Source organism: Coenobita brevimanus, chromosome 47 (genome assembly GCF_032717465.1).
Source record: "Coenobita brevimanus isolate Jiangsu-jjx chromosome 47, ASM3271746v2, whole genome shotgun sequence".
Taxonomy (NCBI): domain Eukaryota; kingdom Metazoa; phylum Arthropoda; class Malacostraca; order Decapoda; family Coenobitidae; genus Coenobita; species Coenobita brevimanus.
This window is the reverse complement of record NC_137000.1, coordinates 18,257,821-18,280,288: the sequence shown is the minus strand read 5'-3', so window position 1 is coordinate 18,280,288 and position 22,468 is coordinate 18,257,821. Positions and strand designations below refer to the sequence as shown.

The window sequence follows — 22,468 nt, the reverse complement described above, 5'->3', positions numbered from 1 at the left end:
TATTTGGTGTACATATCATTAAAACCGAGTGCCTGAAAGTGTAAGCAAGCTGCTGGTTTTCATAGTTTTTCACGGTCATTGATGCAGCAATTATAACTGTTAGACATGCTTGGCCCGAATCTCACATTGTAGACTGTACAGTATTCAACAGTGACCTTTAGTCAAACATTTTCTATCACCATCGCATGCGTCATTTGTTGTAAAAGCAGCTATGCCTCTCATTGTGTGCGTGCGTGTGTGTGGAAACTTGAAAATTATCCTGCCGGTGCAGCTTGGTGGCTGGGTGGGTAGATTGGTGGCCAAATGGATGGGGTAGGTTGGTGAATGAGTGAGGTGGGTGGGTAGACTGGGTGGGTGAGTGGGTGGGCGCCAGGACTGAGTGAGTGTGGATGGGTGTGATTGGAGGGGTGGTAGTGAGAATTCTGGTCCATGGGAATTACATTCTTTGGGAAATAGGACCAAGTAGAAACATACGTCTAGTGGGCGAAAAGAGGTCAGTGAGAAAATTCGGCTCCTGGGAGAAAATATATCCATGTGTGAATTTTGATTCCTCTTGGGAAGAAAATAGGTCCATCAGGGAAAAAGGTCCATGTGGGAAACAGATCAAAGGAGGAAAATAGGTCCATGGTAAAAAGAGTCCCATGGTGGAATGTAAATGGGTAAATGGGTAAAAGTGCATCAGGGTAAACAGAACCATAGGAAAATAGGATCATGTGAAAAATAGGTCGGTATGGAAAATATGTCCATGAGCTAAGAATGGTCCATGAGGAAAATGCATCCAAGGGGAAAAGTGGGTCCAAGGGGGGAAACAGGCCCATGTGGGAAAATTTACCAAGGTAGGAACAGGTCCCGGGGGGTTGACAGGTAAGGGTGCAGCTGGAGACGGGTTTGTGTGTTGCTTACTGCCAATACCTGGACATTGGCAGCATCTTTGGGCTGATGGTGTTAATAATATGGGTCTGGTTCCCTCACTCCCTCAACAGACAGCCGACGGACGAGCCGCTGGAGACTCCCGGTGACAAGGAGACGAAGATTGAACACGTGCTTACCCCTTCGGAATGTGCTGACCTCTGCTCCTTGGATGCCAAAGTGAATTGCAAGTGAGTGACCTGTGTGTGTATGAGAGAGAGAGAGAGAGAGAGAGAGAGAGAGAGAGAGAGAGAGAGAGAGAGAGAGAGAGATTGTGCGTGCATGTGCGCGAAAGTCATTAACCACCACTAACAGCCGTTACCTCAACTACCTTTCATCAACCATTCTAACCCACCTTCCTCCATCAACGATCTTTACACCCTGCCCCACCAACCATCCTCATACCTTCAGACATCATCCATCTTATCCCTCCTTTCCCTGTGAGCTATCTTGACCATCCGACTATCCTTCCACCACTCATCAATTTCTTCCTTTAACTGAGTGGTAAGTAGAAGAGGTTTGGTCAGATAGGTGTGCTGGGTGAAACAAAACAGTACTAGAGTATAACTGCACAGTGTGGGTTACGTGATGTTGGTAGTGATGGGGTTAAGGTTCGTTTTCCAGGTGACACACGAAACTTCGTAACACCTATTCCTGTGCGATTCACTTAACATATTACACTTCTTTAGTGCTGTCTGTTTCACGGAGGCCAAGTATGTCGATATTAGAAATATATAAATAAGAAAAAGCAGTTATCAGGGTATAATATGCATAAAAACTCGATGAGAAAAAGGTGCCACGAACTTTCCTATGCCACCTAAAATACGGGCCTAAGTGTTCTTATGGCACCTTATTTGTATGCTAACCCACAAACCTCGCGAAATGTCAAAAAATAATGCTGAAATGTAAAGAATATCGCTAGATACTAACAAAGTTTCAAGAATATGGTTGGATTATGTACCGCTAACCCTCAAAGTTAGTTGTTAATACATATAAATATCTTTAATAACGTTAACTACTTTAACCCCTGAACCTGATGACATATTTTTCATTATATTTTTGCTCCTCCCGATATTTTAACTCAACTTTAGAGATAATTTTCGAACTAATGTGGCCAGATACAGCTTTCATTTACCCCTTCACTACAAGAGGCCTCCAAATCGCTGAATATAATAGTTTTGATCAAGGATAAATCAATAAAACATGTCACAGGACTGAAGGCATTAATCCTGATTGACCTTCCTCGTTCCACCCACACTCCCTATCCCTCCCAGGTCGTTCCACCACTGCCAAGACAACCTGTGTTACCTGAGTGAAAAGGAGACAGCTGACGGTGACCCTGTGACGGAGACCAGCGAATGCACACACTGGATCAGCAGCATCAACAACCAGTCCTTCCCGGACTACCCTACCATCATCGTGTACGAAGCTGTCCTGGACGCCATTGTACACGGCTTATTTGTGTTTGGCATTCCTTACAAAGTGAGTACGTGTGTGTGTGTGTGTGTGTGTGTGTGTGTGTGTGTGTGTGTGTGTGTGTGTGTGTGTGTGTGTGTGTGTGTGTGTCCGAGTCTGGCCATAAACTTGGTGAGCTGTTCCCTGATGGAGGGGGTGGGTGTAGGAATGGGGCTCTGGGATAGGGAAGGGGAGGAGTTGAAAAAATGGTGGAAATGTAGAAACTGCAAGAGTAATGGGGGTAAATGGGAATAAAATGAGGAAAAGGGATGAGAGAAGGTAGGAGTTAAGGAGGTGAGCAGTGGGAAGAAGAGAGGGTGAGAGAAAGGATGGAGGGAAGTGACAGAAAGGAAAGAGGAAGGAAGTGAGGGAAAGGAAGAAAAAGAGGAAGGGAGAGAAAGGAAGGAGGGAAGGAGGTGAGGGAAAGGAAGGAGGAAAGGAGATGAGGGAATGGAATGAGGGATTGAGGCCAGAGGAAAGAAGGAGGAAAGGTGAGAGAAAACAAGGAAGGGGGGAAGGAGGTGAGAGAAAGGAAGAAGGGTAGAAAGTATTACAATAGGAGGTGAGAAGGAATTGTGACAACAGGGATGAAAGGCTCAGGGAATAGATGAAAGGGAACTGATGGAATGGAAGGCAGGCGAAGAGGAAGGTGAGAAGGAAATGAGAAATAGGAAGGAGGGAAAGAACTGAAAAAAATAACGGTGGGAGGAAATGACAGAGGCATGGGACTGGAGGAAAATATGGAAAGGAAAGCGGAGGAGCAGAGTAAGAAGGGAATGTGGGTGGGAAAGTTAGAGGGAAGGAAGGAAAGGCTGCAAAGGGGAGGAAGGAAATGTAAAGAATAATGGAAAGGATTACTAGGAGATGCTACAAGGACGAAAGACTGCTGACGCATTAGTCAGAGGAAGAGAGTTACAAACAATAAGATAGGGAAGGAAGGGAGAGGAAACTGGGAATATTAGAAGAAGTCAGGAATGGGACAGGTAGGGTAAGATGAAATCAGAGAGGGGAGTCAGGGGAGGAAAATAATAAGACGCTTTTAAGTAATTGGAGTGTAAAAGCCGGGGTTGGGTAGCGAGGATCTTAACCCCGTGAATTAGGTGATGGATTTTATTCCTTTATTTTTACTGTCTACAAATGATTTTATTCATCTTAAGGGAGGCTTTTTGCAGTGAAGGGATCAGTAACAGGATTATCTAACCCCATTATTTAGAAAATCTCTCCTATGCTGAAGAAAATCGTCTTGACGAAGCACGAAAAAGCTATAGAATACATCATCGAATTGAAAATATCTGTGTCTGTGTCTGTAAAGCGATAGGACAGATATGGACAGAAAGTAGTGACATGGGATAGCATTATGAGATATATAGTGCTAAATGGAAAAAGAAGAAATGACGAATAAAATGGAATGTTAGAGGAATGGGAAAGGAAGGATAGAATTAATCTCCCCTAATAGACTCAGATCTGATGAAAAGTATCTTAACCACAAACCACAACTCATGGTACCCAACCTATTTTAGCTAACTCGGTTTTTACCCTACTCCTATCATGCCCAACTTAACCAAGCCTAAAAGAGGGCGTGATTATGTGGGAATCAGATCAAGGGTTCTTGCGCAAAATCAAAGCACCTCCACATGATTTTCATCTTGACATGGGTCGCTAAACAAGCCCAAAACTGTCTGGTATGTCAAGCTGAGTTCAGGATTCCCTGAACATTGCTGGAGACATTGGCATATCTGGTCTGTGTTTACAGTAGTAATAGTAAAACTATATGAATGAAGAACGTTACATGGTGTACTGCAATCACTGATTGGCTTATGACAGCCAGAATCAATAGGTTTCCATGTAATGTATACAAGTGCCTTGCGGCCCTATCTGGCCGCTGCGCACTTGCTCCTGCGGAGGGCTCTCGGACTTCGCCTTCGAATTTCAGTCGTTTGCAGCAAGACATCGGCTAAACAGTAAAAGGTAGAGTTGGATTGGCGTTTCTGCTACGTGGGTTCGGCCTCAGTCATCTCACAACGGCAAAAGAATAGTTGAATGTATTGGGAATCTGCTTACACAGCCAAAGGCGCAACATAGCACCGTTGCCAACAGTGGAGAACTATATTTCTATACAGAAATTTCAAGTATCGTGATTGTGTGTTGAAGATGATTAGTATTCAGCGATTCATGTTCGCTGCGGCCCACTCGCCAGGGCTTGTTTCAGTTACACACGATTGGTTCAAAAACTATGGCTTGCAACAGTTTTTGCACCTTTGTAAGCAGAATTGTATGTCGACGCCAGTGATATACATTGTTGTTGATGAAAACATAGTTTTGCGCGATATCTGACTTCAAATGAGGGCCGTTTTTCAACCGCCCTTCCCGCTGCTCAAAACCAGTGAATAGTTGCTTGGATGCCGGACAATCCCCGACGCGAACCGCTTAATGTAACGCAAATCTATCTATCTATCTATTGCCAGACGCCTCAATCCCGTTTGGGGTGGCCACAAACAAATCGCCTCCAAGTCGCCCTGTCCCCCGCCATTTCACTCCCCTGCTCCCAACTCACACCCCCCTCTCTCATATACCTCTCCACCCCATCTCTCCATCTCATCCTCGGCCTCCCCCTCCCTCTTTCCCCCTCCACCTCACTCACATACACTCTCTTCGTCAGTCTTTGACCCTCCATCCTCTCCACATGGCCAAACCACCTCAGTGTGTTCCTCATAACGCTTCCTATCACATCCACATCAACACCACAACGCTCCATTATATCCTCATTCGTCAGCCTGTCTCTCCATGTGACTCCACAGGCTCCTCTTAAATAACTCATTTCCTCCGCTCTCACTCTTGACTTGTGTCCTTCCAACAACGTCCAAGCTTCACTTCCGTACGTTAGAGTTGGTATCACAATACTGTCATGTAGTAACTTTTTCACTTCCATGCTCACTTCCCTGTTTCTTATCACTGCTTTCAAAGAACCAGCAACCTTTCTTCCCTGCTGTACCCTTTCAAGCACTTCACCCTCCAAACCTCCATCCTTACTCATCACACTACCCAAGTACTTAAACGTACTCACATTTTCCAATTCCTCACCATCCAACCTCGCTGTACATTCACTGACTTCACCTCTCTCAAAGACCATCACTTTACTCTTCCCTACATTCACCTTTAGATTCCGTTTCTTACACACTCTCTCAAACTCATCCACCAAGCCTTGCAGCTCCCCTTCGTCTTCACTCAACAACACGGTATCATCTGCAAACAACAGTACAGGGAGTTTCCAAACACTATCCTGTCTCACCAGGGCCACTCCAACATCCACTACCCTACCTTGTACCTCTTTTATTACCCCATCCATGTACAGATTGAACAACCATGGAGACATGACACATCCCTGTTTCAACCCAACTTTCAAAGAGAAAAATTCACTTAGTTCACCATCCACACGCACTGCAGCCTTCGCACCATCGTACATACTCTTCACAGCATTCAACAACTTCCCATCTATTCCATATATTCTTAACACTTTCCACAATCCTAGTCTATCCACCCTGTCATATGCTTTCTCCAAATCCATGAAAGCCGCATACAACTTCTTTCCCTTCTCTAGAAACTTTTCCACTAAAGATCTGAGAATGAATATCTGATCTACACAACCTCTTCCCTTCCTAAAGCCTCCCTGTTCTTCTCCAACTAATTTCTCTGTTCTTTCTCTTACTCTGTCAATAAGTATCCTACCATACACTTTTCCTATTATACTAAGAAGACAAATGCCCCTATGATTACCACACACTTCTTTTTCCCCTTTTCCTTTGTACAAGGGAATAATTATACCTGACTTCCAATCCTCCGGGACTCTACCTTCCTCCCAGGCCAATCTGCACATCTTCCACATCCATTCTACTACTATCTCTTCCCCATGCTTCAGCATTTCACCACACACTCCATCAATTCCTGGGGCTTTCCCTGATTTAACTTTCTTCATTGCTTCCACAACTTCTATCCTACTGATTTCTTCCTGTCTTCTCACCTCCCTCCTTCTTCCAGCCATTCCCCAGCCACTTATACTCGCATTACTTCCATCCTCCACGTTCAACAATTCCTTAAAGTGTTCTCTCCATCTGCTCACTTTTTCTCCCTTCTCCACTAGTAATCTACCATTTTTATCTTTCACTCCCCTGCTAACTTCACTTCCACCCTGTCTTACTCTTTTCACCTCTTTCCAGAACATTTTCTTACAGTCCCTCCACTTTACACTCAAATTCCTTCCAAATTCCTCATCCACTCTCTTCTTACTCTCTCTTACTAATCTTTTCACCTCTCTCTTTCTTTCTACATATAACTCTCTCTTCCGCCTCTCAACTTCTTCCACGCCCCTATTTCTCATCCATTCATTGTATGCTTTCTTCTTTTGTGCCACAGCCCGTTTCACCTCTTCAGTCCACCACGCTGTTCCTTGCACCCCCTCCGTCTTCTCTTCCTTCCACACACCACATCACATGCTGCACATATTTCTTCTGTAAATATTCTACACACACCTTCCACGTCCCCCATCTGCTCCAACTCATATTTGCCCAATCGTTCCTCCACTTCTCTCTTATACTCTGCCTTTTTCTCATCCTCTTGTAACCTTTCCACTCTCCTTGCAACTACTCCTTCCTCTCGTCTTTCCCTTCTTCTATTCCTCCATCTTACTTGAACTTTAACTCTGGCCACCACCAAGTAGTGGTCAGAAAGTCCACTCCCCCAACCTCTATAAACTCTTGCATCCAATATACATCTTCGCATCCTTTCATCCACACACACATAATCAATCATTGCCTTCCTTTCACTCAATTCACCACCCACCCTTCTCATCACTCGCCATGTATACCTGTGGATCATTTTATGCCTGAAGAGGGTATTGGCTATCACCAACCCCCTCCCAGCACAAATGTCCACTAACGCACTTCCATTCTCATCTATCTCAGCAGGCACACCCCACTCACCAACTATTCCATCCACCTTCACATTCCCAACTTTACCATTCATATCACCAATCAAAAACACTCTATCATTCCTTCCAAACTTTTCCATGCACACTTCTACATATGTCCAGAACTCTTCTCTCACTCTTCTAGCACGATCTTGCGTTGGCGCATACACACACACAATCGCCCACATTTGTATTCCAACTTTCAACTTTACCCACACAATCCTTGATCCAACTGATCCATACTGTCTTATGCTCCTCTTCCATCTTTTACTCACAACTATACATACTCCTTCCTTTGCCCTCTCATTCTCACCTACTCCTGCACATATACCCCATCCATACTCCCATTCTCTCACACTTTCTCCTCTCCATTTTGTTTCAGTTATTCCACATACATCCACTTTCGCATCCTCAAGCACCTGGACAATCTCTCTCTCTTTCACCTCATCATTTGCTCCCCTTACATTCCACGTTCCAATTGCAATGTCCTTTGTCCGGTCCTTGGTCGTCAACGTTTGGTCAGTCCTTGTCCGAGGCTTATTGTTTGTTTTTTTAGTTAATTGTTTTCCGGGGAGGGGCACTAACCCTCCGCCAACCCTTTTAGTCGCCTTTTACGACAAGCAGGGATACTGGGGGAGTATTCTTGACAAACCCCCCTACCCCCAGGGGGTAACGCAAATGCGAACAGTTATTAGGGGTCAAAACACTCCCTTAGAAAGTTTCAGTGGACATGGAATTGAAAATGGTCCTTATGTGACCCAAATAAAACCATCTTGCCAAGTTCCTCGCAATCTTTTTTCCAGTTGAGGCTGCGTTATGCAGACAGACAGACAGGGAAACAAGCAGACAGAGAACAGAACACGGCTAGAATTATAATAGACTGAGAAATCGTGTTTTTCCTGGAATAAGATCACGCAAATCATTCATTTGTGCCGGTAAATTATTATAACTGTACAGAAAGTGGAACACGATAATTTTGGATGCTAGGCAATCACTGGTTTACTAGTATTAATGTCGATACGACAAGAAAATTACCCAGAAAACTGGTGGCGTCCTACTGACCTATTGCAACTCATCAAAGAGTCATATGGTTCGAATTTAATAACAAGGTGTGTCAGTTTTGAAGTTAACACTAAAATTGTACAATTTCAAGAAGTACTAGTGATAAAATGTTCCATTTTTGTGTTGGGAATTCATATCAGTCTACAAAATATAAATTAAACAGTCCTTGCTTACTTCAGTTTTATGCTGAAAGGTGCCAGTTGTACTTAAAATATGAGATAAAAACAATAAACCTATAACGCTGAACCTTTCTTTTTACTGTAAAACATCAAGAAATTACCAGTATGCAACACAGTTCTACAAAATTAATCAAAGACATCTTGTCGTTCTTGCTTTTGATTTTGCCCTTGAGTTCTCGGTTGACCACCTGACCCCTGATACATTGATCTCTTCTGTCCTGACTATAAACTTGGGCAGCAGCTTCAGTTGTCATTTTCACACATCTCTCCACTGCCTGGGTGTGTGAAGGCAGTCAGGAACAACCATGAGTTTCTTCATAAATTCCTTGACCTGTGACGCTGTCAGACAGCAGGTAAGTAGGGGGGAGGGTTCTGAGACTCCGGTGTCCAGTCAGTAATTTCCGAGAGTTAATTCATCTCATCACTGACTGATGATGTTTTCCTGGGTTTTACCCTGTTATCTCCTAACTGGGTCATCTCATCACCTTCATCTCTAATCTTCAGTATGTTCTCTACTGTGTCATTTCTTTCATCTTCACTACAATGCATAACATGGAGTTTAAAGTCACTATGATTATACCAAGCTGATCTCTTCATTGTTCGCATGACCGACCTTCTCACTTCTTCACGCTGGCTCCTTAAGAGTTTTAGCTAAAATATGAGATGCTTTTGGTCCTCGTATCCATTTGATGTTGATCTTTGTATTGAACCAGTTTAACATATACATCCCAACACAAAACTCGACAATTATCTTCAAGTTCTTCAAATTCCTTCCATTCATATTATGTTTAAAGATCCATATCTATCGCTGGAATCTTACTCTCTCTACTACACTGACAAACCATACGGTATGTACTCCAGTGGCACAGGCGGAGTTACAACCAGCATTCGAACAAGTCGTGGTATCACATATGCAGATAAGTATGTCCATCAGTCGTTCAAGTTTCTCCCTAAACCAGTCTTTTACCTCTAGCCTTGCTCTGCCTGCAGACACCCTGTTAGCCTGTTCCCACATGGTTTTGAACTTTGATCCTGGCATGGCTGTTTATGACTGACCCACAAAAATTAGGTTTGCTCTGCTCTTCTGAGCAGGCAAGGCTGTCATAAAGTCAGAGCCAAGGTGGTCGGTGTTGTAATTCCTCCTATTTTTGTCACTAGTCTCCTTGATATACAGTCCATAACGGAGGAGATCTCGGACAGTTGTAGCTCTGGTACAGAAGGCTCTTTTCCTGACCCCACCAGGTGGTGCAGATGAGTCCAAGCTTGTAGACTTGTCTTTACATGAGACATTTTTGTGGAAAGCTGAACAGCTATGACACTGGTACTGTAGATATACAGAGGTCATTAAAGACTTTCCATACAATACCAATCTGCAACTCTTTAACAAAGTTGCACAACTGCACGACAGTGACAGTGGATCTCAATGCAGTTCATTAAGCGGTTTGACTTGCCAGTTTGCAGTGACACTGAAAAAGAGAAAAATGACCTTACAAAAATGTTTAGGTTCTGTTTCAGTAGCAATAAAATTTATAGTATTTGAATACAACATTATTCTTCTTCCAGCACAATAAACCCTGCCAAATGTCATCTTTAATTATTCCTGCAGTTTGTATCAATTTACGCGTTTTTTTTTTTTGCAAAATTTCAACACGAAATTGAAGTTGATAAATTACTGTGAGACAAAAATCAAACATATATTTGTGTTACCCAGATAAAAATCTACCATTTGATTACCAGTAATTTTAAAGATATTGATTTTGTCAAAACAGACACACCCTTATACAATAGTATGCATGAAATAGTTGTTTTTCTCTGTTTCGGTAAACATTTCATTTCTACAGTTACGAAATGAAATCACGACAATTCTTGTCGAATCTTTTTTGTAATTGTATTTAAAAGTGAAATGTTCACCAACACAGAGAAAAGCAACTACTTTGTGCTTATTATTATATCAGAACCATGTGACTCTGACGAGAGAGATTGTTCAGGTGCTTGTGGATGCAAAAGTGGGTGTATGTGGATTGACTGAAACTAAATGAAAGGCGAAAGGGTGAGAGATTGGGAGTATGGTTTAGGAATATGTGCAGGAGTTAAAGAGAATGAGAGGGCAAGAGAGGGAGTATGTTTGATGATAAGCAAGAAGCGGAAGGAGAATATAAGAGCATGGAACAGTGGGTGCAAGGATTGTATGGGTGAGGATGTAAGTAAGTATACAAACTTGGGCGATTGTATGTGCGTATGGGCAGACAGAGGACCCAGTGGCAAGAGTGAAAGATGAGTTTTGGGCTAGTGTAGAAGCATGTATGGATAAGTTTGAGCGGAGGGAGAGAGTGTTTTTGATTGGAGACATGAATGGCAAAGTTGGGAATGTATGAGTGGATGGAGTGGTTGGTCAGTGCAGTGTGCCAGCTGAAGTAGATGGGAATGGTAGTGCTTTGGTGGATATCTGTGCTAGTAAGAGGTTGGCAATAGCCAACACCTTCTTCCGGCATAAGATGATCCACAGGTATACATGAAGAGTCATGAGGAGGATGGACGGTGAACTTGTTGAACGAAAGGCAATGATAGATTACGTGTGTGTGGATGAGCGAATGAGAAGACAAATGCTGGATGCAAGAGTGTGGAAAGGGTGGGGGAATTGAATCTCAGACCATCACTTAGTGATGGCCAAGGTAAGGCTGCAAAGAAAATGGGTGAAGAGATGAAGGGAAAGACAGGAGGAAACAGCTCCTGTGAAAAGAGTGGAGAAGTTGCAAGAGCGTGAGAAAATGGCAGAATATAAGAGCATAGTGGAAGAAAGGATGGGATGGCATGAGTTAGAGCAGATGGAAGGGGTGGAAGAAGTATGCAAGATATTCACAGAAGAGATAGGCACAGCATGCAAGGTGGTTTGTGGAGTGAGGAGGAGATGCAGGGGTATGCAAGGGACAGCATGGTGGAATGATGAGGTGAAACGGGCTGTGGAAGAAAAGAAGAAAGGATATAGTGACTGGCTAGTGAGCATAGGTAGAGGAGACGATGAGAGAGGGAAGAGAGAGGTATATTTGAGCAGGAGAAGGGAAGGGAAGAGATTGGTGAAGGAGAGTAAGAAAAGAGTGGATGAAGAGTTTGGGAAGAACATGAGTGTGAAATGGAGGGAGAGTAAGAAATTGTTTTGGAAGGAGGTAAAGAAAGTAAGACAGTGTGAAAGGGGAAATAGTAGGGGAGTGAAAGATGGGAATAATAAAGTGTTGGTGGAGAAGAGAGAGAAAATGAGGAGATGGAAGGTTCACTTTGAGGATTTGTTGAATATAGAGAGTGAGAGCAGTGTGAGTATAAGTGGCTGGGGAATTGCCCTCTCATTCTTCTCATTAACTCCCTCACATATTCCTAACCCATACTCCCATTCTCTCACCCTTTCACCTCCCCATTTAGTTTCAGTCAATCCACATACATCCACTCTTGCATCCTCAAGCACCTGAACAATCTCTCTCGTCAGAGTCACATGGTTCTGATATAATAATAAGCACAAAGTAGCTGCTTTTCTCTGTGTTGGTAAACATTTCACTTTTAAATTCAGTTACAAAAAATGCTGAAGTATGGGAGTGAGATTGTTGTGGAGTGGATATAGAAGTTGTGTAGACTGGCTTGGGAAGAGGGAAGGGTTCCAGAGGACTGGAAATCAGATATAATCGTTCCTTTATACAGAGGAAAAAGGGAGAGAGAAGTATATGGTAACCATAGGGGTATTTGTCTTTTTAGTATCATTAGAAAAATATATGGTAGAATACTCATTGATAAGGTTAGGCATATAACAGAGGGGCTAGTTGAAGAAAAACAAGGGAGATATAGGAAGGGGAAAGGGTGTGTTGATCAGACATTTGTCCTAAGATGTTTAGTGGAGAAGTATCTAGAGACGAAAAAGAAAGTGTATGCTGCCTTCATGGACTTGGAGAAAGCATATGACAGAGTAGATAGGCAAGGTATGTGGAAGGTATTAAGAATATGTGGAGTGGATGGGAAATTGTTGAGTGCTGTGAAGAGTATGTACAGTTGGAGAAACTTCCACCTGGGACACCGCGTGTCTCGCGCGGAAATTCCTCCAACTGTACGATGGAGCTAGGGCTAAGGTGCGAGTGGATGGTGAACTGAGTGAGGTTGTTGATCCAAATGTGGGACTGAAGCAGGGATGACTGATGTCTCCATGGTTGTTTAATATACTCATGGATGGGGTTGTAAAGGCGGTGCAAGGTAGGGCAGTGGATGTTGGGGTGGCTGTAATGAATGAGGGTGAGGTGTGGAAGATTCCGGTGTTGCTGTTTGCTGATGATACTGTACTGTTGAGTAAAGATGAATGTGAGCTGCAAGGATTGGTGCATGAATCTGGGACAGTGTGTAAGAAGAGAAATCTAAACAAGAGTAAAGTTATGGTATTTAAGAGGTATGAAGTCACAGAATGTACAATGAGGTTGGATGGTGAGGATATGGAGAATGTGAGTGCATTCAAGTACCTGGGTAGTGTGATGAGTAAGGATGGAAGTTTTGGAGATGAAGCACTTCAAAGGGTACAGCAGGGGAGGATGGTTGTTGGTTCACTGAATGCGATGATGAGAAATAGGGAGGTGAGTATGGAAGTTAAGAAGTCACTGTATGATAGTATCGTGATCTGCACCCTGACGTATGGAAGCAAGGCGTGTACCTTGCTAGAGGGGAACAAGTCAAGAGTATGAGCAGTGGAAATGAGTTACCTGAGAGGAGCATGTGGAGCGACATGGAGAAACAGGTTAACGAATGAAGAAGCGAAAAAACGTTGTGGAGTGGATGTGGATGTGATTCAGAAAATTAGGAGAAACACACTGAGGTGGTTTGAATATGTGGAGAGAATTGAGAATGAAAGACTGACTAAGAGGGTGAATGTAGGTGAAGTGGAGGGAGGGAGAGGGGGAGACAGACCGATGATGAGGTGAAGGGATGGAGTTGAGAGGTATATGAGGGAGGGGGGAGTGAGTTGGGGGGAGGGCAGTCAAATGGTGGGTGACAGAGTGACTTGAAGGCGTTTTGTCTGCGGCCACCCTTTGCGGGATTAGGGCGTCGGGATATAGATAGATAGATAGGTAGATAGACTCTGACGAGTTCCACATTAGGTCAGTAGGACGCCACCAGCTCTCTGGTTAATATTCTCATCTTATCGACATTGACATAACTAGACCAGTGATTCACAGCATCCAAAATTATTTATTTTTCACTTTCTGTACAATTATAGTAATTTACCGGCACAAATGAATGATTTGCATGATCTTATTCATATAAAAACATGGTTTCTCAATATACACTCGGTTCAGTAAGCCAATCGGTGATTGCAATACACCATGAGACATTCTTCATTCATGGATTTTTGCTACTAACTCTTGTCAACACACATCAGGAATGCCAAACGTTTCCAACAGTGTTCAGGAAATGGTGAATTATAGTGAACAGTGCCTTTCATTTTGTACTGTATGTTTAAATTCCCTGGATTTCTGTGACTTCCAAGCAACATAGCAATACACTTTCATCTTATTTCGAAACTCAAGTGCAAGTCAAGATAAGCCTATCCTAGCCTACCCTACCCTATCATAAACTAGCTTAGGCTTACCAACCCTACCTTAAATTAACCCAACCTAACTTAACTTATCCTCATCTGACCTAACATACCCTAACCTAACCTGCTTAACTCTAAGCTTCTACTGTAACCTAACATAGCCTAAACTGTCCTAAACTATCATAATCTAATCAAACTTTCTCAAACTTATCCTACCCTCTCCTTACCTAGTCAAACTTAGGCTGACTTATGTTAACCTAATGTAACTTAACCTGATCTAACTTGACCTACTCTGCCATAACTTAACCTACCTTATCCTACCCAAACCTAATCTACAGTAAAATAACCTACCCTTCCCCAACTTCGCCTCACCCAGCTTAACTTACAATCCCCTACCCAGATCCAGCATAGCCTAACATACCCTGCCCATTCCCCAGAACACGACAGTCGGGTTCGAGGCCTCCGCCAGTCTGCTGTTGAGGACCCCCGACCCTGAAGACTACGTCCGCAAGCAGTTCTCACTCGAGTCTACCACTATAACCCTCAAGAACCCCGACAGTCAATTCGAGGTTGGTTAGTTACATAATGGTCATTAGTTCTTGAAACAGGTCAGTTGATATTATCAAAAAGATATTTATGAAATACCTGCGCAGCGGGGTGAACCCAACACCACCACCCCAGGAGGAGAGTACGAGGGGGTGACACCCACCCCATGAGGGGATGACGGAGAGGTTGTTTTCCCGGATGCACCGTCCAGGCAGGAACAACATATCTCCCACGTAACCCGATGCCCCTCATCCCCACAGTCAGACCACCTGGCAGTGAGTGGTCTGACTGTGGGTGAGTGTTCCCTCCTTCAGAGGAGGGAACACTCACCAGAATCGGGATGGGACTTGAGGTGGCAAGGTCCCAAACAAACCCTCGGGCGCCATGTCCACTGGATCAGCCTCCACCAGGAAAGAGGGCTCAAGAGGAGCCTTGAGGTTTGTAACACCCCAAGGGAGCAGAGGACCGGGTATACTGTGGGTGGAGTGACCACCGGTTCTCCACTCTCTGCCACCCAACTTCAGGAGCCGGCACATCGGTACGTCTATCAGACGACCTTTGCCCGTACTCTTCAGGAGGGAGGCGGGCCCTGGGGTAGACTCCATCAGAGATACCACTCGAGACAGACCACCGGTCATCCAATAAGGATGTCGTCCAGGAGTGCCCACTGGGCCTCCCCCTCCTGACGTCCCTGGGACAGGCGTCCCAGTCCCTATGGGAGAAGAACAGACTCCACCGGATCTATAGTTGTTGCCAGAAGTGCCCACCGGGTGCCTTCTTCCCGTCTCCAGGGTCTGTGGCCCCTGGGGGAGTCCCCTCAGACTCCTCCTCCACCCCTGTCCCAAGTAGGAGTGCAGGCAGTGCCCAGTGGAGCTGCCTGGTGGAGGGAGCATCCCCTGGACCTTCCACGCACACCCCGGACTGGAGTTTCAGCAGGACTGGTCTGGACCGCCAAGTAGGAGAGGAGGCCCTCGGCCACTCTCCCTCCGTGAGTCCCGGAGCTCCTACAGAGGGTAGTGCCTCTCAGTCCGCCCACCGCTCTGTGGCAGAGCGAGGCACCCCTCTCCCTGTCTTTCTCCCTGAGAGGGTGGGATCTGCTCCCCTGCAGGCACCCTGCCAGGGACCAAACCTAGGGAGACGTCCCCTAGGCCAGGTGTCCTGTCCCTGCAGCCCCGTCCTCCCCAGGCTCTGTCGGACTCCGCCAGAGCAAGATGCTGCAGTCCATCTCTGATGGCCTCCTCCTGCAGACGAGGCCACAGCCCCTGGAGTCAGCAGGCCACCCCTGATGCCTGCTGTAGCCGCCAGACCTCCCCTGGTGCAAGCTGCTGCAGTTCTTCCCTGACGGCTGCCCCTGCCAGACGAAACCACGGCCCAGCCAAGGTGCCGCCCTTGCCACAGCCGACCCTTGGCCCGGGCATCCCCAGGCCTGCCCCCAGGACCGCGATGATGACTAAGGGCCAGCACCGTGCGGCGCGCCTCCTGGCCCTTCTCGGCCCTAGCCCAGAGAGCCCTGCATCACCTAGGGCCTCTACAGAAAGAGGGCCACCCACCACACCACCCACCAACTCCTGTGGGACTCATGGTGACCCCACAGGTGATCTACCCCTGGACTACACTCTGGATGGCCCACCCCCAACGCCTGGCCGCCACCTGTGGTTCCCAGCACAGGGCCTCCTGCTGCCCGTGACCTCAGCCCTCCTCTCCGCTAGTGCCATGAGCAAGAAACATTGATGTTGTTTGTCCCTTAGTGTCTGTGAGCCCCTACCTCAGTGGACCAGCCCTTCCCCCCACCCTTGCCCTCAGTGCATGCCCCCTCTTTGTTCCCCTAGTGTTATCTTCCCGTGTGGAACTGTGAACTCCCCCACCAATAACCTTATGCGGGGAGTGCGTGGCCAGGCCACAGTTGTCCCCAAGCGTGACTACCTCACCCCCCAGTGTTACATATGGACAGACAGCATCAGTGCCGCACCTTTCTCACCCTCCCCTTTGTTTTGGGCCTTGTTGAAGTGAATCAAAAGTGATACATAAGGTATATTCCCAGCTACCTGTCTCATAAGGAAGTCTGTATCAGTGCTCCCCCTTCCCCTCCCCCCCTCAATCCCTCATGAGCAGATAGATTGTAAGTGCTATATTCTCTTGTCCTATGCAACATGCACATAGCATAAGGATAGCTACGGTATCGTTTGTCATGTGAGTGCATAAAACTAGCATAGGAGGCCGTTTATGTTACACGAAAATACACTGGGACACCAAGTTTCATTACAACAGGTTTCGCAAATTAAATTTTTATTGCTTAGACGAAATATTCCCGAACTTACACTTTCGCATGAAAAAAATTGAGTTTCACGCACAAATTTCGGGTTAGGGACAATATTTTGAACTTTGAATTCTCCGCACCACCTGCCCGCAACCCGCTGCTGGTTTCGGGACAATTCGCCATCGATTCAATTTGCCGTCACAACAATAACAAGACAATACACCATCATTAATGAAGACAGCTATGGGTGACACTAGAATATAATTTAAAGGCAACTACAGTGAGGAAGAAACAAGTAAATTATTGACTAAAAGTGCAACTAATAAATAATATCAAAAGCCTATGCTATTGAACATAGACTTTAATGGATCCCCCTGAAATACAGTTACAGTATTAAAGTATTGATTAATTAATAATAAGTATATTTTAGAATGATGGGGAATCTTCCAGGGTGCGAATTGTCCTGACGGGGAATCGTCCACGTTTTGACGGTGAATTGACTTGATGGCGAATTGTCTTGGAACCAGTCTACCCACTCCCGCCATTGTGTACGAACGGCGCTGGCTCCATTGTATTGGATTCTCACGGTTCACTGGCCTCTACTATACCTGGTGGTGTGGGGAAAGGGCCTGGTGGTGTGGGGGGAGGGCCAGGAGGTAGTGGTGGAGATAATAAGTGCCCAGGACCTTCAAAATCAGGAAGATAGGCTAAGGCAAAAAGAGAGGATCGTGTTGGAATGAAGAAACGGCAGTATGTTAATGAAATGAAAAGGAAGATAGTTGAGCACACAGACAAGGGTGCAAAAAACAGTGAAATCTGCTGTATGTTCAGGATCCCAGAATCGACAGTGCATAATATGAGGAAACAGCATGGTGAATTAAAGGCAAACCTTGCCCTTACAAAGAAGTACTTTGGTGTGAGTGGAAGTGATGGAGGAGGTCAAAGAAGTGTGAAGTGTGTGACTGAATACAACAAGATCATGATTGTGTTGGAACATTATTTAGTGAAATGGATTAATAGGCGTAATGAGGAAGGTGCAAGTGTTACAGGACCCGAAATACAAGATCAAGCTCGACTTTTCTTCAAAGCCTTGATTAACCCGCCCCATCCCGACATTTTCTGGGCAGTGGTATGCCCCAGTCCCGACATTTTTGGACCTTTTTTTTTTGGCTCAAACATCCGCTTTTGATGAGAAACATCGAAAATTCATAGAGAAATCGCTCACCTGAGGTTTAAAATATTCGATCTAGGTATGAGTACCTCCTTAACTGACTGGGTTTTCTAACAGGCTGGCACCAAAGAAAACGAGTTCTATGGGAGGGTAACTATTTTATCCACTCATAAACAGTATTTATTTATTTACTTGGTACGAATTTATATGTAGTACAAGAGTATATTGGTTTTCAAACAGTAATATAGGCATTATAAGCATTGTTTCACTCACTAACTCATCACCATTCATGACCTTTTTTTCCCACATTACCTGATCATCATTTCTGACTGTTTCTTCCTCTAATGCTATGTAAACTTTGTCCTCCGCATTGTCATCGATTGGGGAATCACTCTGGCCCTGAATGTCTTTATTGGCCAGGTCACTGGTAACAGGTGAATTGCCGAGACAATGGCGTGCAGGGGGGGGGGAGAGGTTATGCGGTGTAAGGCATTGTCCCTGCTTGGCATCTTGTAGAGGAACAGAGGGAAGGTGTCCCGTGTATACGTGCCAAAAATCACTCGCGAAATCACTCGCGAAAATTGAAAATTGTGCGAATTAGGGATCTTGTAATGTTGCCGCGTTAATTCATGTCTCCGGGATATGAGTGCACATCATGTGAGGAAGTGAATTCATGTCTCCGGGATGCGGCGGGTTAAGAAAATGAAAATTAAAAATCCACCTTCTTTTACTGCTTCACGTGGGTGGCTTCAACGGTTTAAGGGTCGGGCTAAAGTTAAATATGCTGTGTATCAAGGTGAAGCCCAGTCTGCAGATACAACAGCTGCCAGTAACTTCCCTGTCATTGCCCAACAGTTAATTAGAGATGGTAAGTATTCTTTAGCCCAGATTTACAACTGTGATGAGACGGGGGTCTATTGGAAATGATCCCCATGATCAACATTTATCTCAGTAACAGAGAAGCGAGCCCGTGGAGTTAAAATGGCAAAAGACAGGTTCACTGCACTCTTAATGGCAAATGCTGATGGGTCACACAGGATGCATCCATTAATTATTTACCATTCAAAGTGTCCTCGCTCCTACAAGCATGCTAACATGGATAAACTCTGTGGGTATATTTGGAAGTCTAATTCCAAGGGTTGTATGACATCTGCATTATCTCTCGAGTGGTTTGATAACCACTTTGTCCCTGACACAATATCTCACTGCCAAGCCAACAATCTAGATTTTCATGTTATCATATGGATAATGCACCTGGCCACACCCGCTTCCTCAATGACCACCACCCTGCTGTCCAAGTGGTGTTTTTACCCCCAAACACCACATTCAAAATTCAACCAATGGATCAAGAAATTATTGCAATCACAAAAATCCTGTTCTACCAACATGTGCACAACATGAAGAGGGGGTCAACAGATACACAGGAAGAGCTACATGCCATCCAACTGCAGGATTCCCCAATACCTGGACCTAGTTCTGTGCTTTCATCGGGCGAAAGTAGCGACAGTAGTGACAATGACAATCCCTCATCATTGGAAGTCACCTTAACAGTCAGACAGTTCTGGCGCCAGTTTAATATTCGCCAGGCAGTTGAAATATTTGTTAAGTCATGGCAGTCACTCCCCATGGCAACCCTGAAACATGCCTGGAAACCGTTGCTACCTGATTTAGTCACCACCCAGGCAGACAGACAGCAGCATGAGCAGTTGTTGGCAGTCGCATTAGGGGTGGTACGGCAGGTCCCAGGTCCCGGATTTGCCAACGTCACGAGGGCCGAAACTGAAGAGTTGATTGACCAAAAATCCCAAGAAACCATCGAGGATATCATGGAGGCAGATGATATTGAAGAGAATGAGCAACAAACAGAAGCAGTACAGCAGCAACAGGAAGAACAAGTCCCAACAACAGCATTGTTGCCATCGTAGATTGTCGCTTGTGAAACAGCGACCGAGCAGGTAGAGGCATTGTTTGACAACAAGGATGAAATTATTGCTTGCTTCCAATCAGCGATCAGTCTGATTGGTGAAGTGTTCAATAAACACATCCACGAAGGGCAGCAGGCTCTTATCACATGCTACCTGCAGAAGCCTAAGGAAAGAGTTGAGGTGGAAGTACCATTGGAGGCCGAGGGGGCAGCCGACCATGGTGCCATCGCAACTGCCAGTGCCATAGAGGAGCTAGACCTGGATGAAGATTATGCTGGATTTGTTCAAGAGCACCTAGCACAAGAGGAAATTCAGCACAAAGTGGAAGTGTTGTGCGAAGTGGCATCTGAGGAGGCAGAGAGAGAGAGAGAGGGAGGGTGGTAGTGAGGCAGTGAGAGGTAGTGGTGGGGCGGCTGGCAGTGAAGCAGAGAGAGGTGGCGCCGAGGTGGCTAGCGGAACCCAATAACCCCGTCACGCGCCTTGGATACTTACCCCCAGCATCCATTAAACACCTCAACCTGGTCTCTGTGGTATGTTTCTCCTCATATAATGTGCATATATTGTTTGTACCTCACAATGCAATGTACACTCGCTCCAGAAAGTACGGGGCAGAATATGTGTTAAATATTATGACATACGGAACAAAGGAAATTGGAAATTGCGGTTCTTTCCTTCCACACGCAGGTATCCCAGACAATAATTGATCGCTGTATCAGACACCTCTTGTGTCCTTCAAAATGTGTAGGGAATGGCCAAAAATGTTATAATATATGTAGGTATTAACGGGCTGTCACTGCCACAGGGTTGAATCATTCCAGATGGCATCGAACCCACAGTGCACCGATAATTTCTGGGGCGAGTGTACAATATTGATTTGATGTACTGTACTGTACTGTACTGCTAGTGAAAATGAAAATCTGGTGTTTCTTTAGGATAGCCAGGAACCAATTAGCATTTTTGCCATAAGGACAATGCCCCAACTTTCGCGCATTATTTTTGGCCCCAATTAGGCGCGAAAGTTGGTGCCCCACTGTATATAAGGACTTGAGTATACACTGCCGTCAATGTCACGCGTTTGGGTATATTAAGATATACTTGACTGTCTTTGTCATATACCTAAGACCCAGCACACCTGGTGAATTGTGTGAACCATATATATGACACTGTGTGGGAATTATTCTGTGTAAGGAAAGGTACAATTCTGTGTAAAGGTCAAACTCACTGAACTACGTGGAAATATTTATTGTAAGAGCTAGCCTTCTGAGTTTATCTGGTTATTATATGTCCCATAGTTTTGATCACGGATTGTGTGTGTAATTGTCTGTTGTTTATATATAACTGTGCCTTTTGACCAATTGTGTTTGAACTTTCCTTCTTTGCCTGTGACTGACCCGGTTGAGAACAAAGAACCCAAGGTTGCACCGTACCTGAACCCGAGAAGTCGGGACTCAGAATGTGCTGCATGACAGTTTAAATATCTTGTTTTATGTAATTTTGTCCTAAGACCGACATTAATTCTTTACCAAGCAGGCATGGCCTTTCCATAGTTTTTATTGAAATGTGTCTTTCACGGGCTACTTGTTATTATTCTGGATTATCACAGCTACCGGGGATTTTTATGAACTTACCTTTGAAAGCTATAAATGATGATTTAGAATGCCTAAATATTCCTCCAACGTCTACCAGTAGCCGGCCATATTTAACGTTCCTAAGCCGCATTTTAAAATTTGAATGCCGGCAGTCAGACGCGAGTGAAGCTAGGTTGGATTAACTTTGGTTTGGTTACGTTAGGTATGGTGAAATTTCCCATTGCTTTGATACGGGATGCACTGACGCGTCCAGTCGCAGCGATGGTTAGTAAACAACGCGGCCAGTCGGAGGGACTGTTGGTAAACATTGCTGTGGGAGACCTGGCCACCCCCCCTAAATACCCCAAAATAGGTATAGTTTGTCTTTTCAATTGCTTCTTGCAGTCACAGTGAAACAGTTAACTATCTGTGTTGCTTATGTACCGAAATTACCTTGAGATCGCGAGTTTGTTATAGGTGGAATCACAGCAACTGTTTGGTAAAGAATTAACAAATCTTTTTCTCATGATAAGTCCTCTTACAACGTTACAAACAATTTTGCCAAGCTGCAGATCAGTTTTTCTTTTTGCAGATCATTTTTTCTCGTTACAGGTTATATATTATGGCATCAGGCCATTTTGTCTCGATACAGTTAATTTTCTTGTCATGTTACGTGTCAGTAAATATATATCTCGTATCTCATAAAAAATCATATGGTTCCATAGCAGGTCATCTGGCGTCGCTGCATCATCTTTACTTATCTCAGTGTCTCCAGGTCATATCTAGCCCTAAAACGGGCCATGTTTGGTTTCAGTAAGGTTATAATTTATTTGGCTCCACTGCAGGTCTCATTTGATCTCACTTTGTGTCATC

The 22,468-nt window shown here is 44.8% G+C and overlaps 1 protein-coding gene across 1 annotated transcript in view; it reads left to right on the top strand.

The window, feature by feature from the left end:
* LOC145399104 (uncharacterized) overlaps window positions 1–22,468 on the top strand; it is a 199,442-nt gene that overhangs the window by 124,388 nt on the left and 52,586 nt on the right. Inside the window, exons 16-18 of the mRNA XM_080271850.1 lie at window positions 984–1,100; window positions 2,184–2,391; window positions 14,566–14,686. Coding sequence (XP_080127976.1) covers window positions 984–1,100; window positions 2,184–2,391; window positions 14,566–14,686 — 446 coding nt within the window. The remainder of the gene's footprint in view (window positions 1–983; window positions 1,101–2,183; window positions 2,392–14,565; window positions 14,687–22,468) is intronic.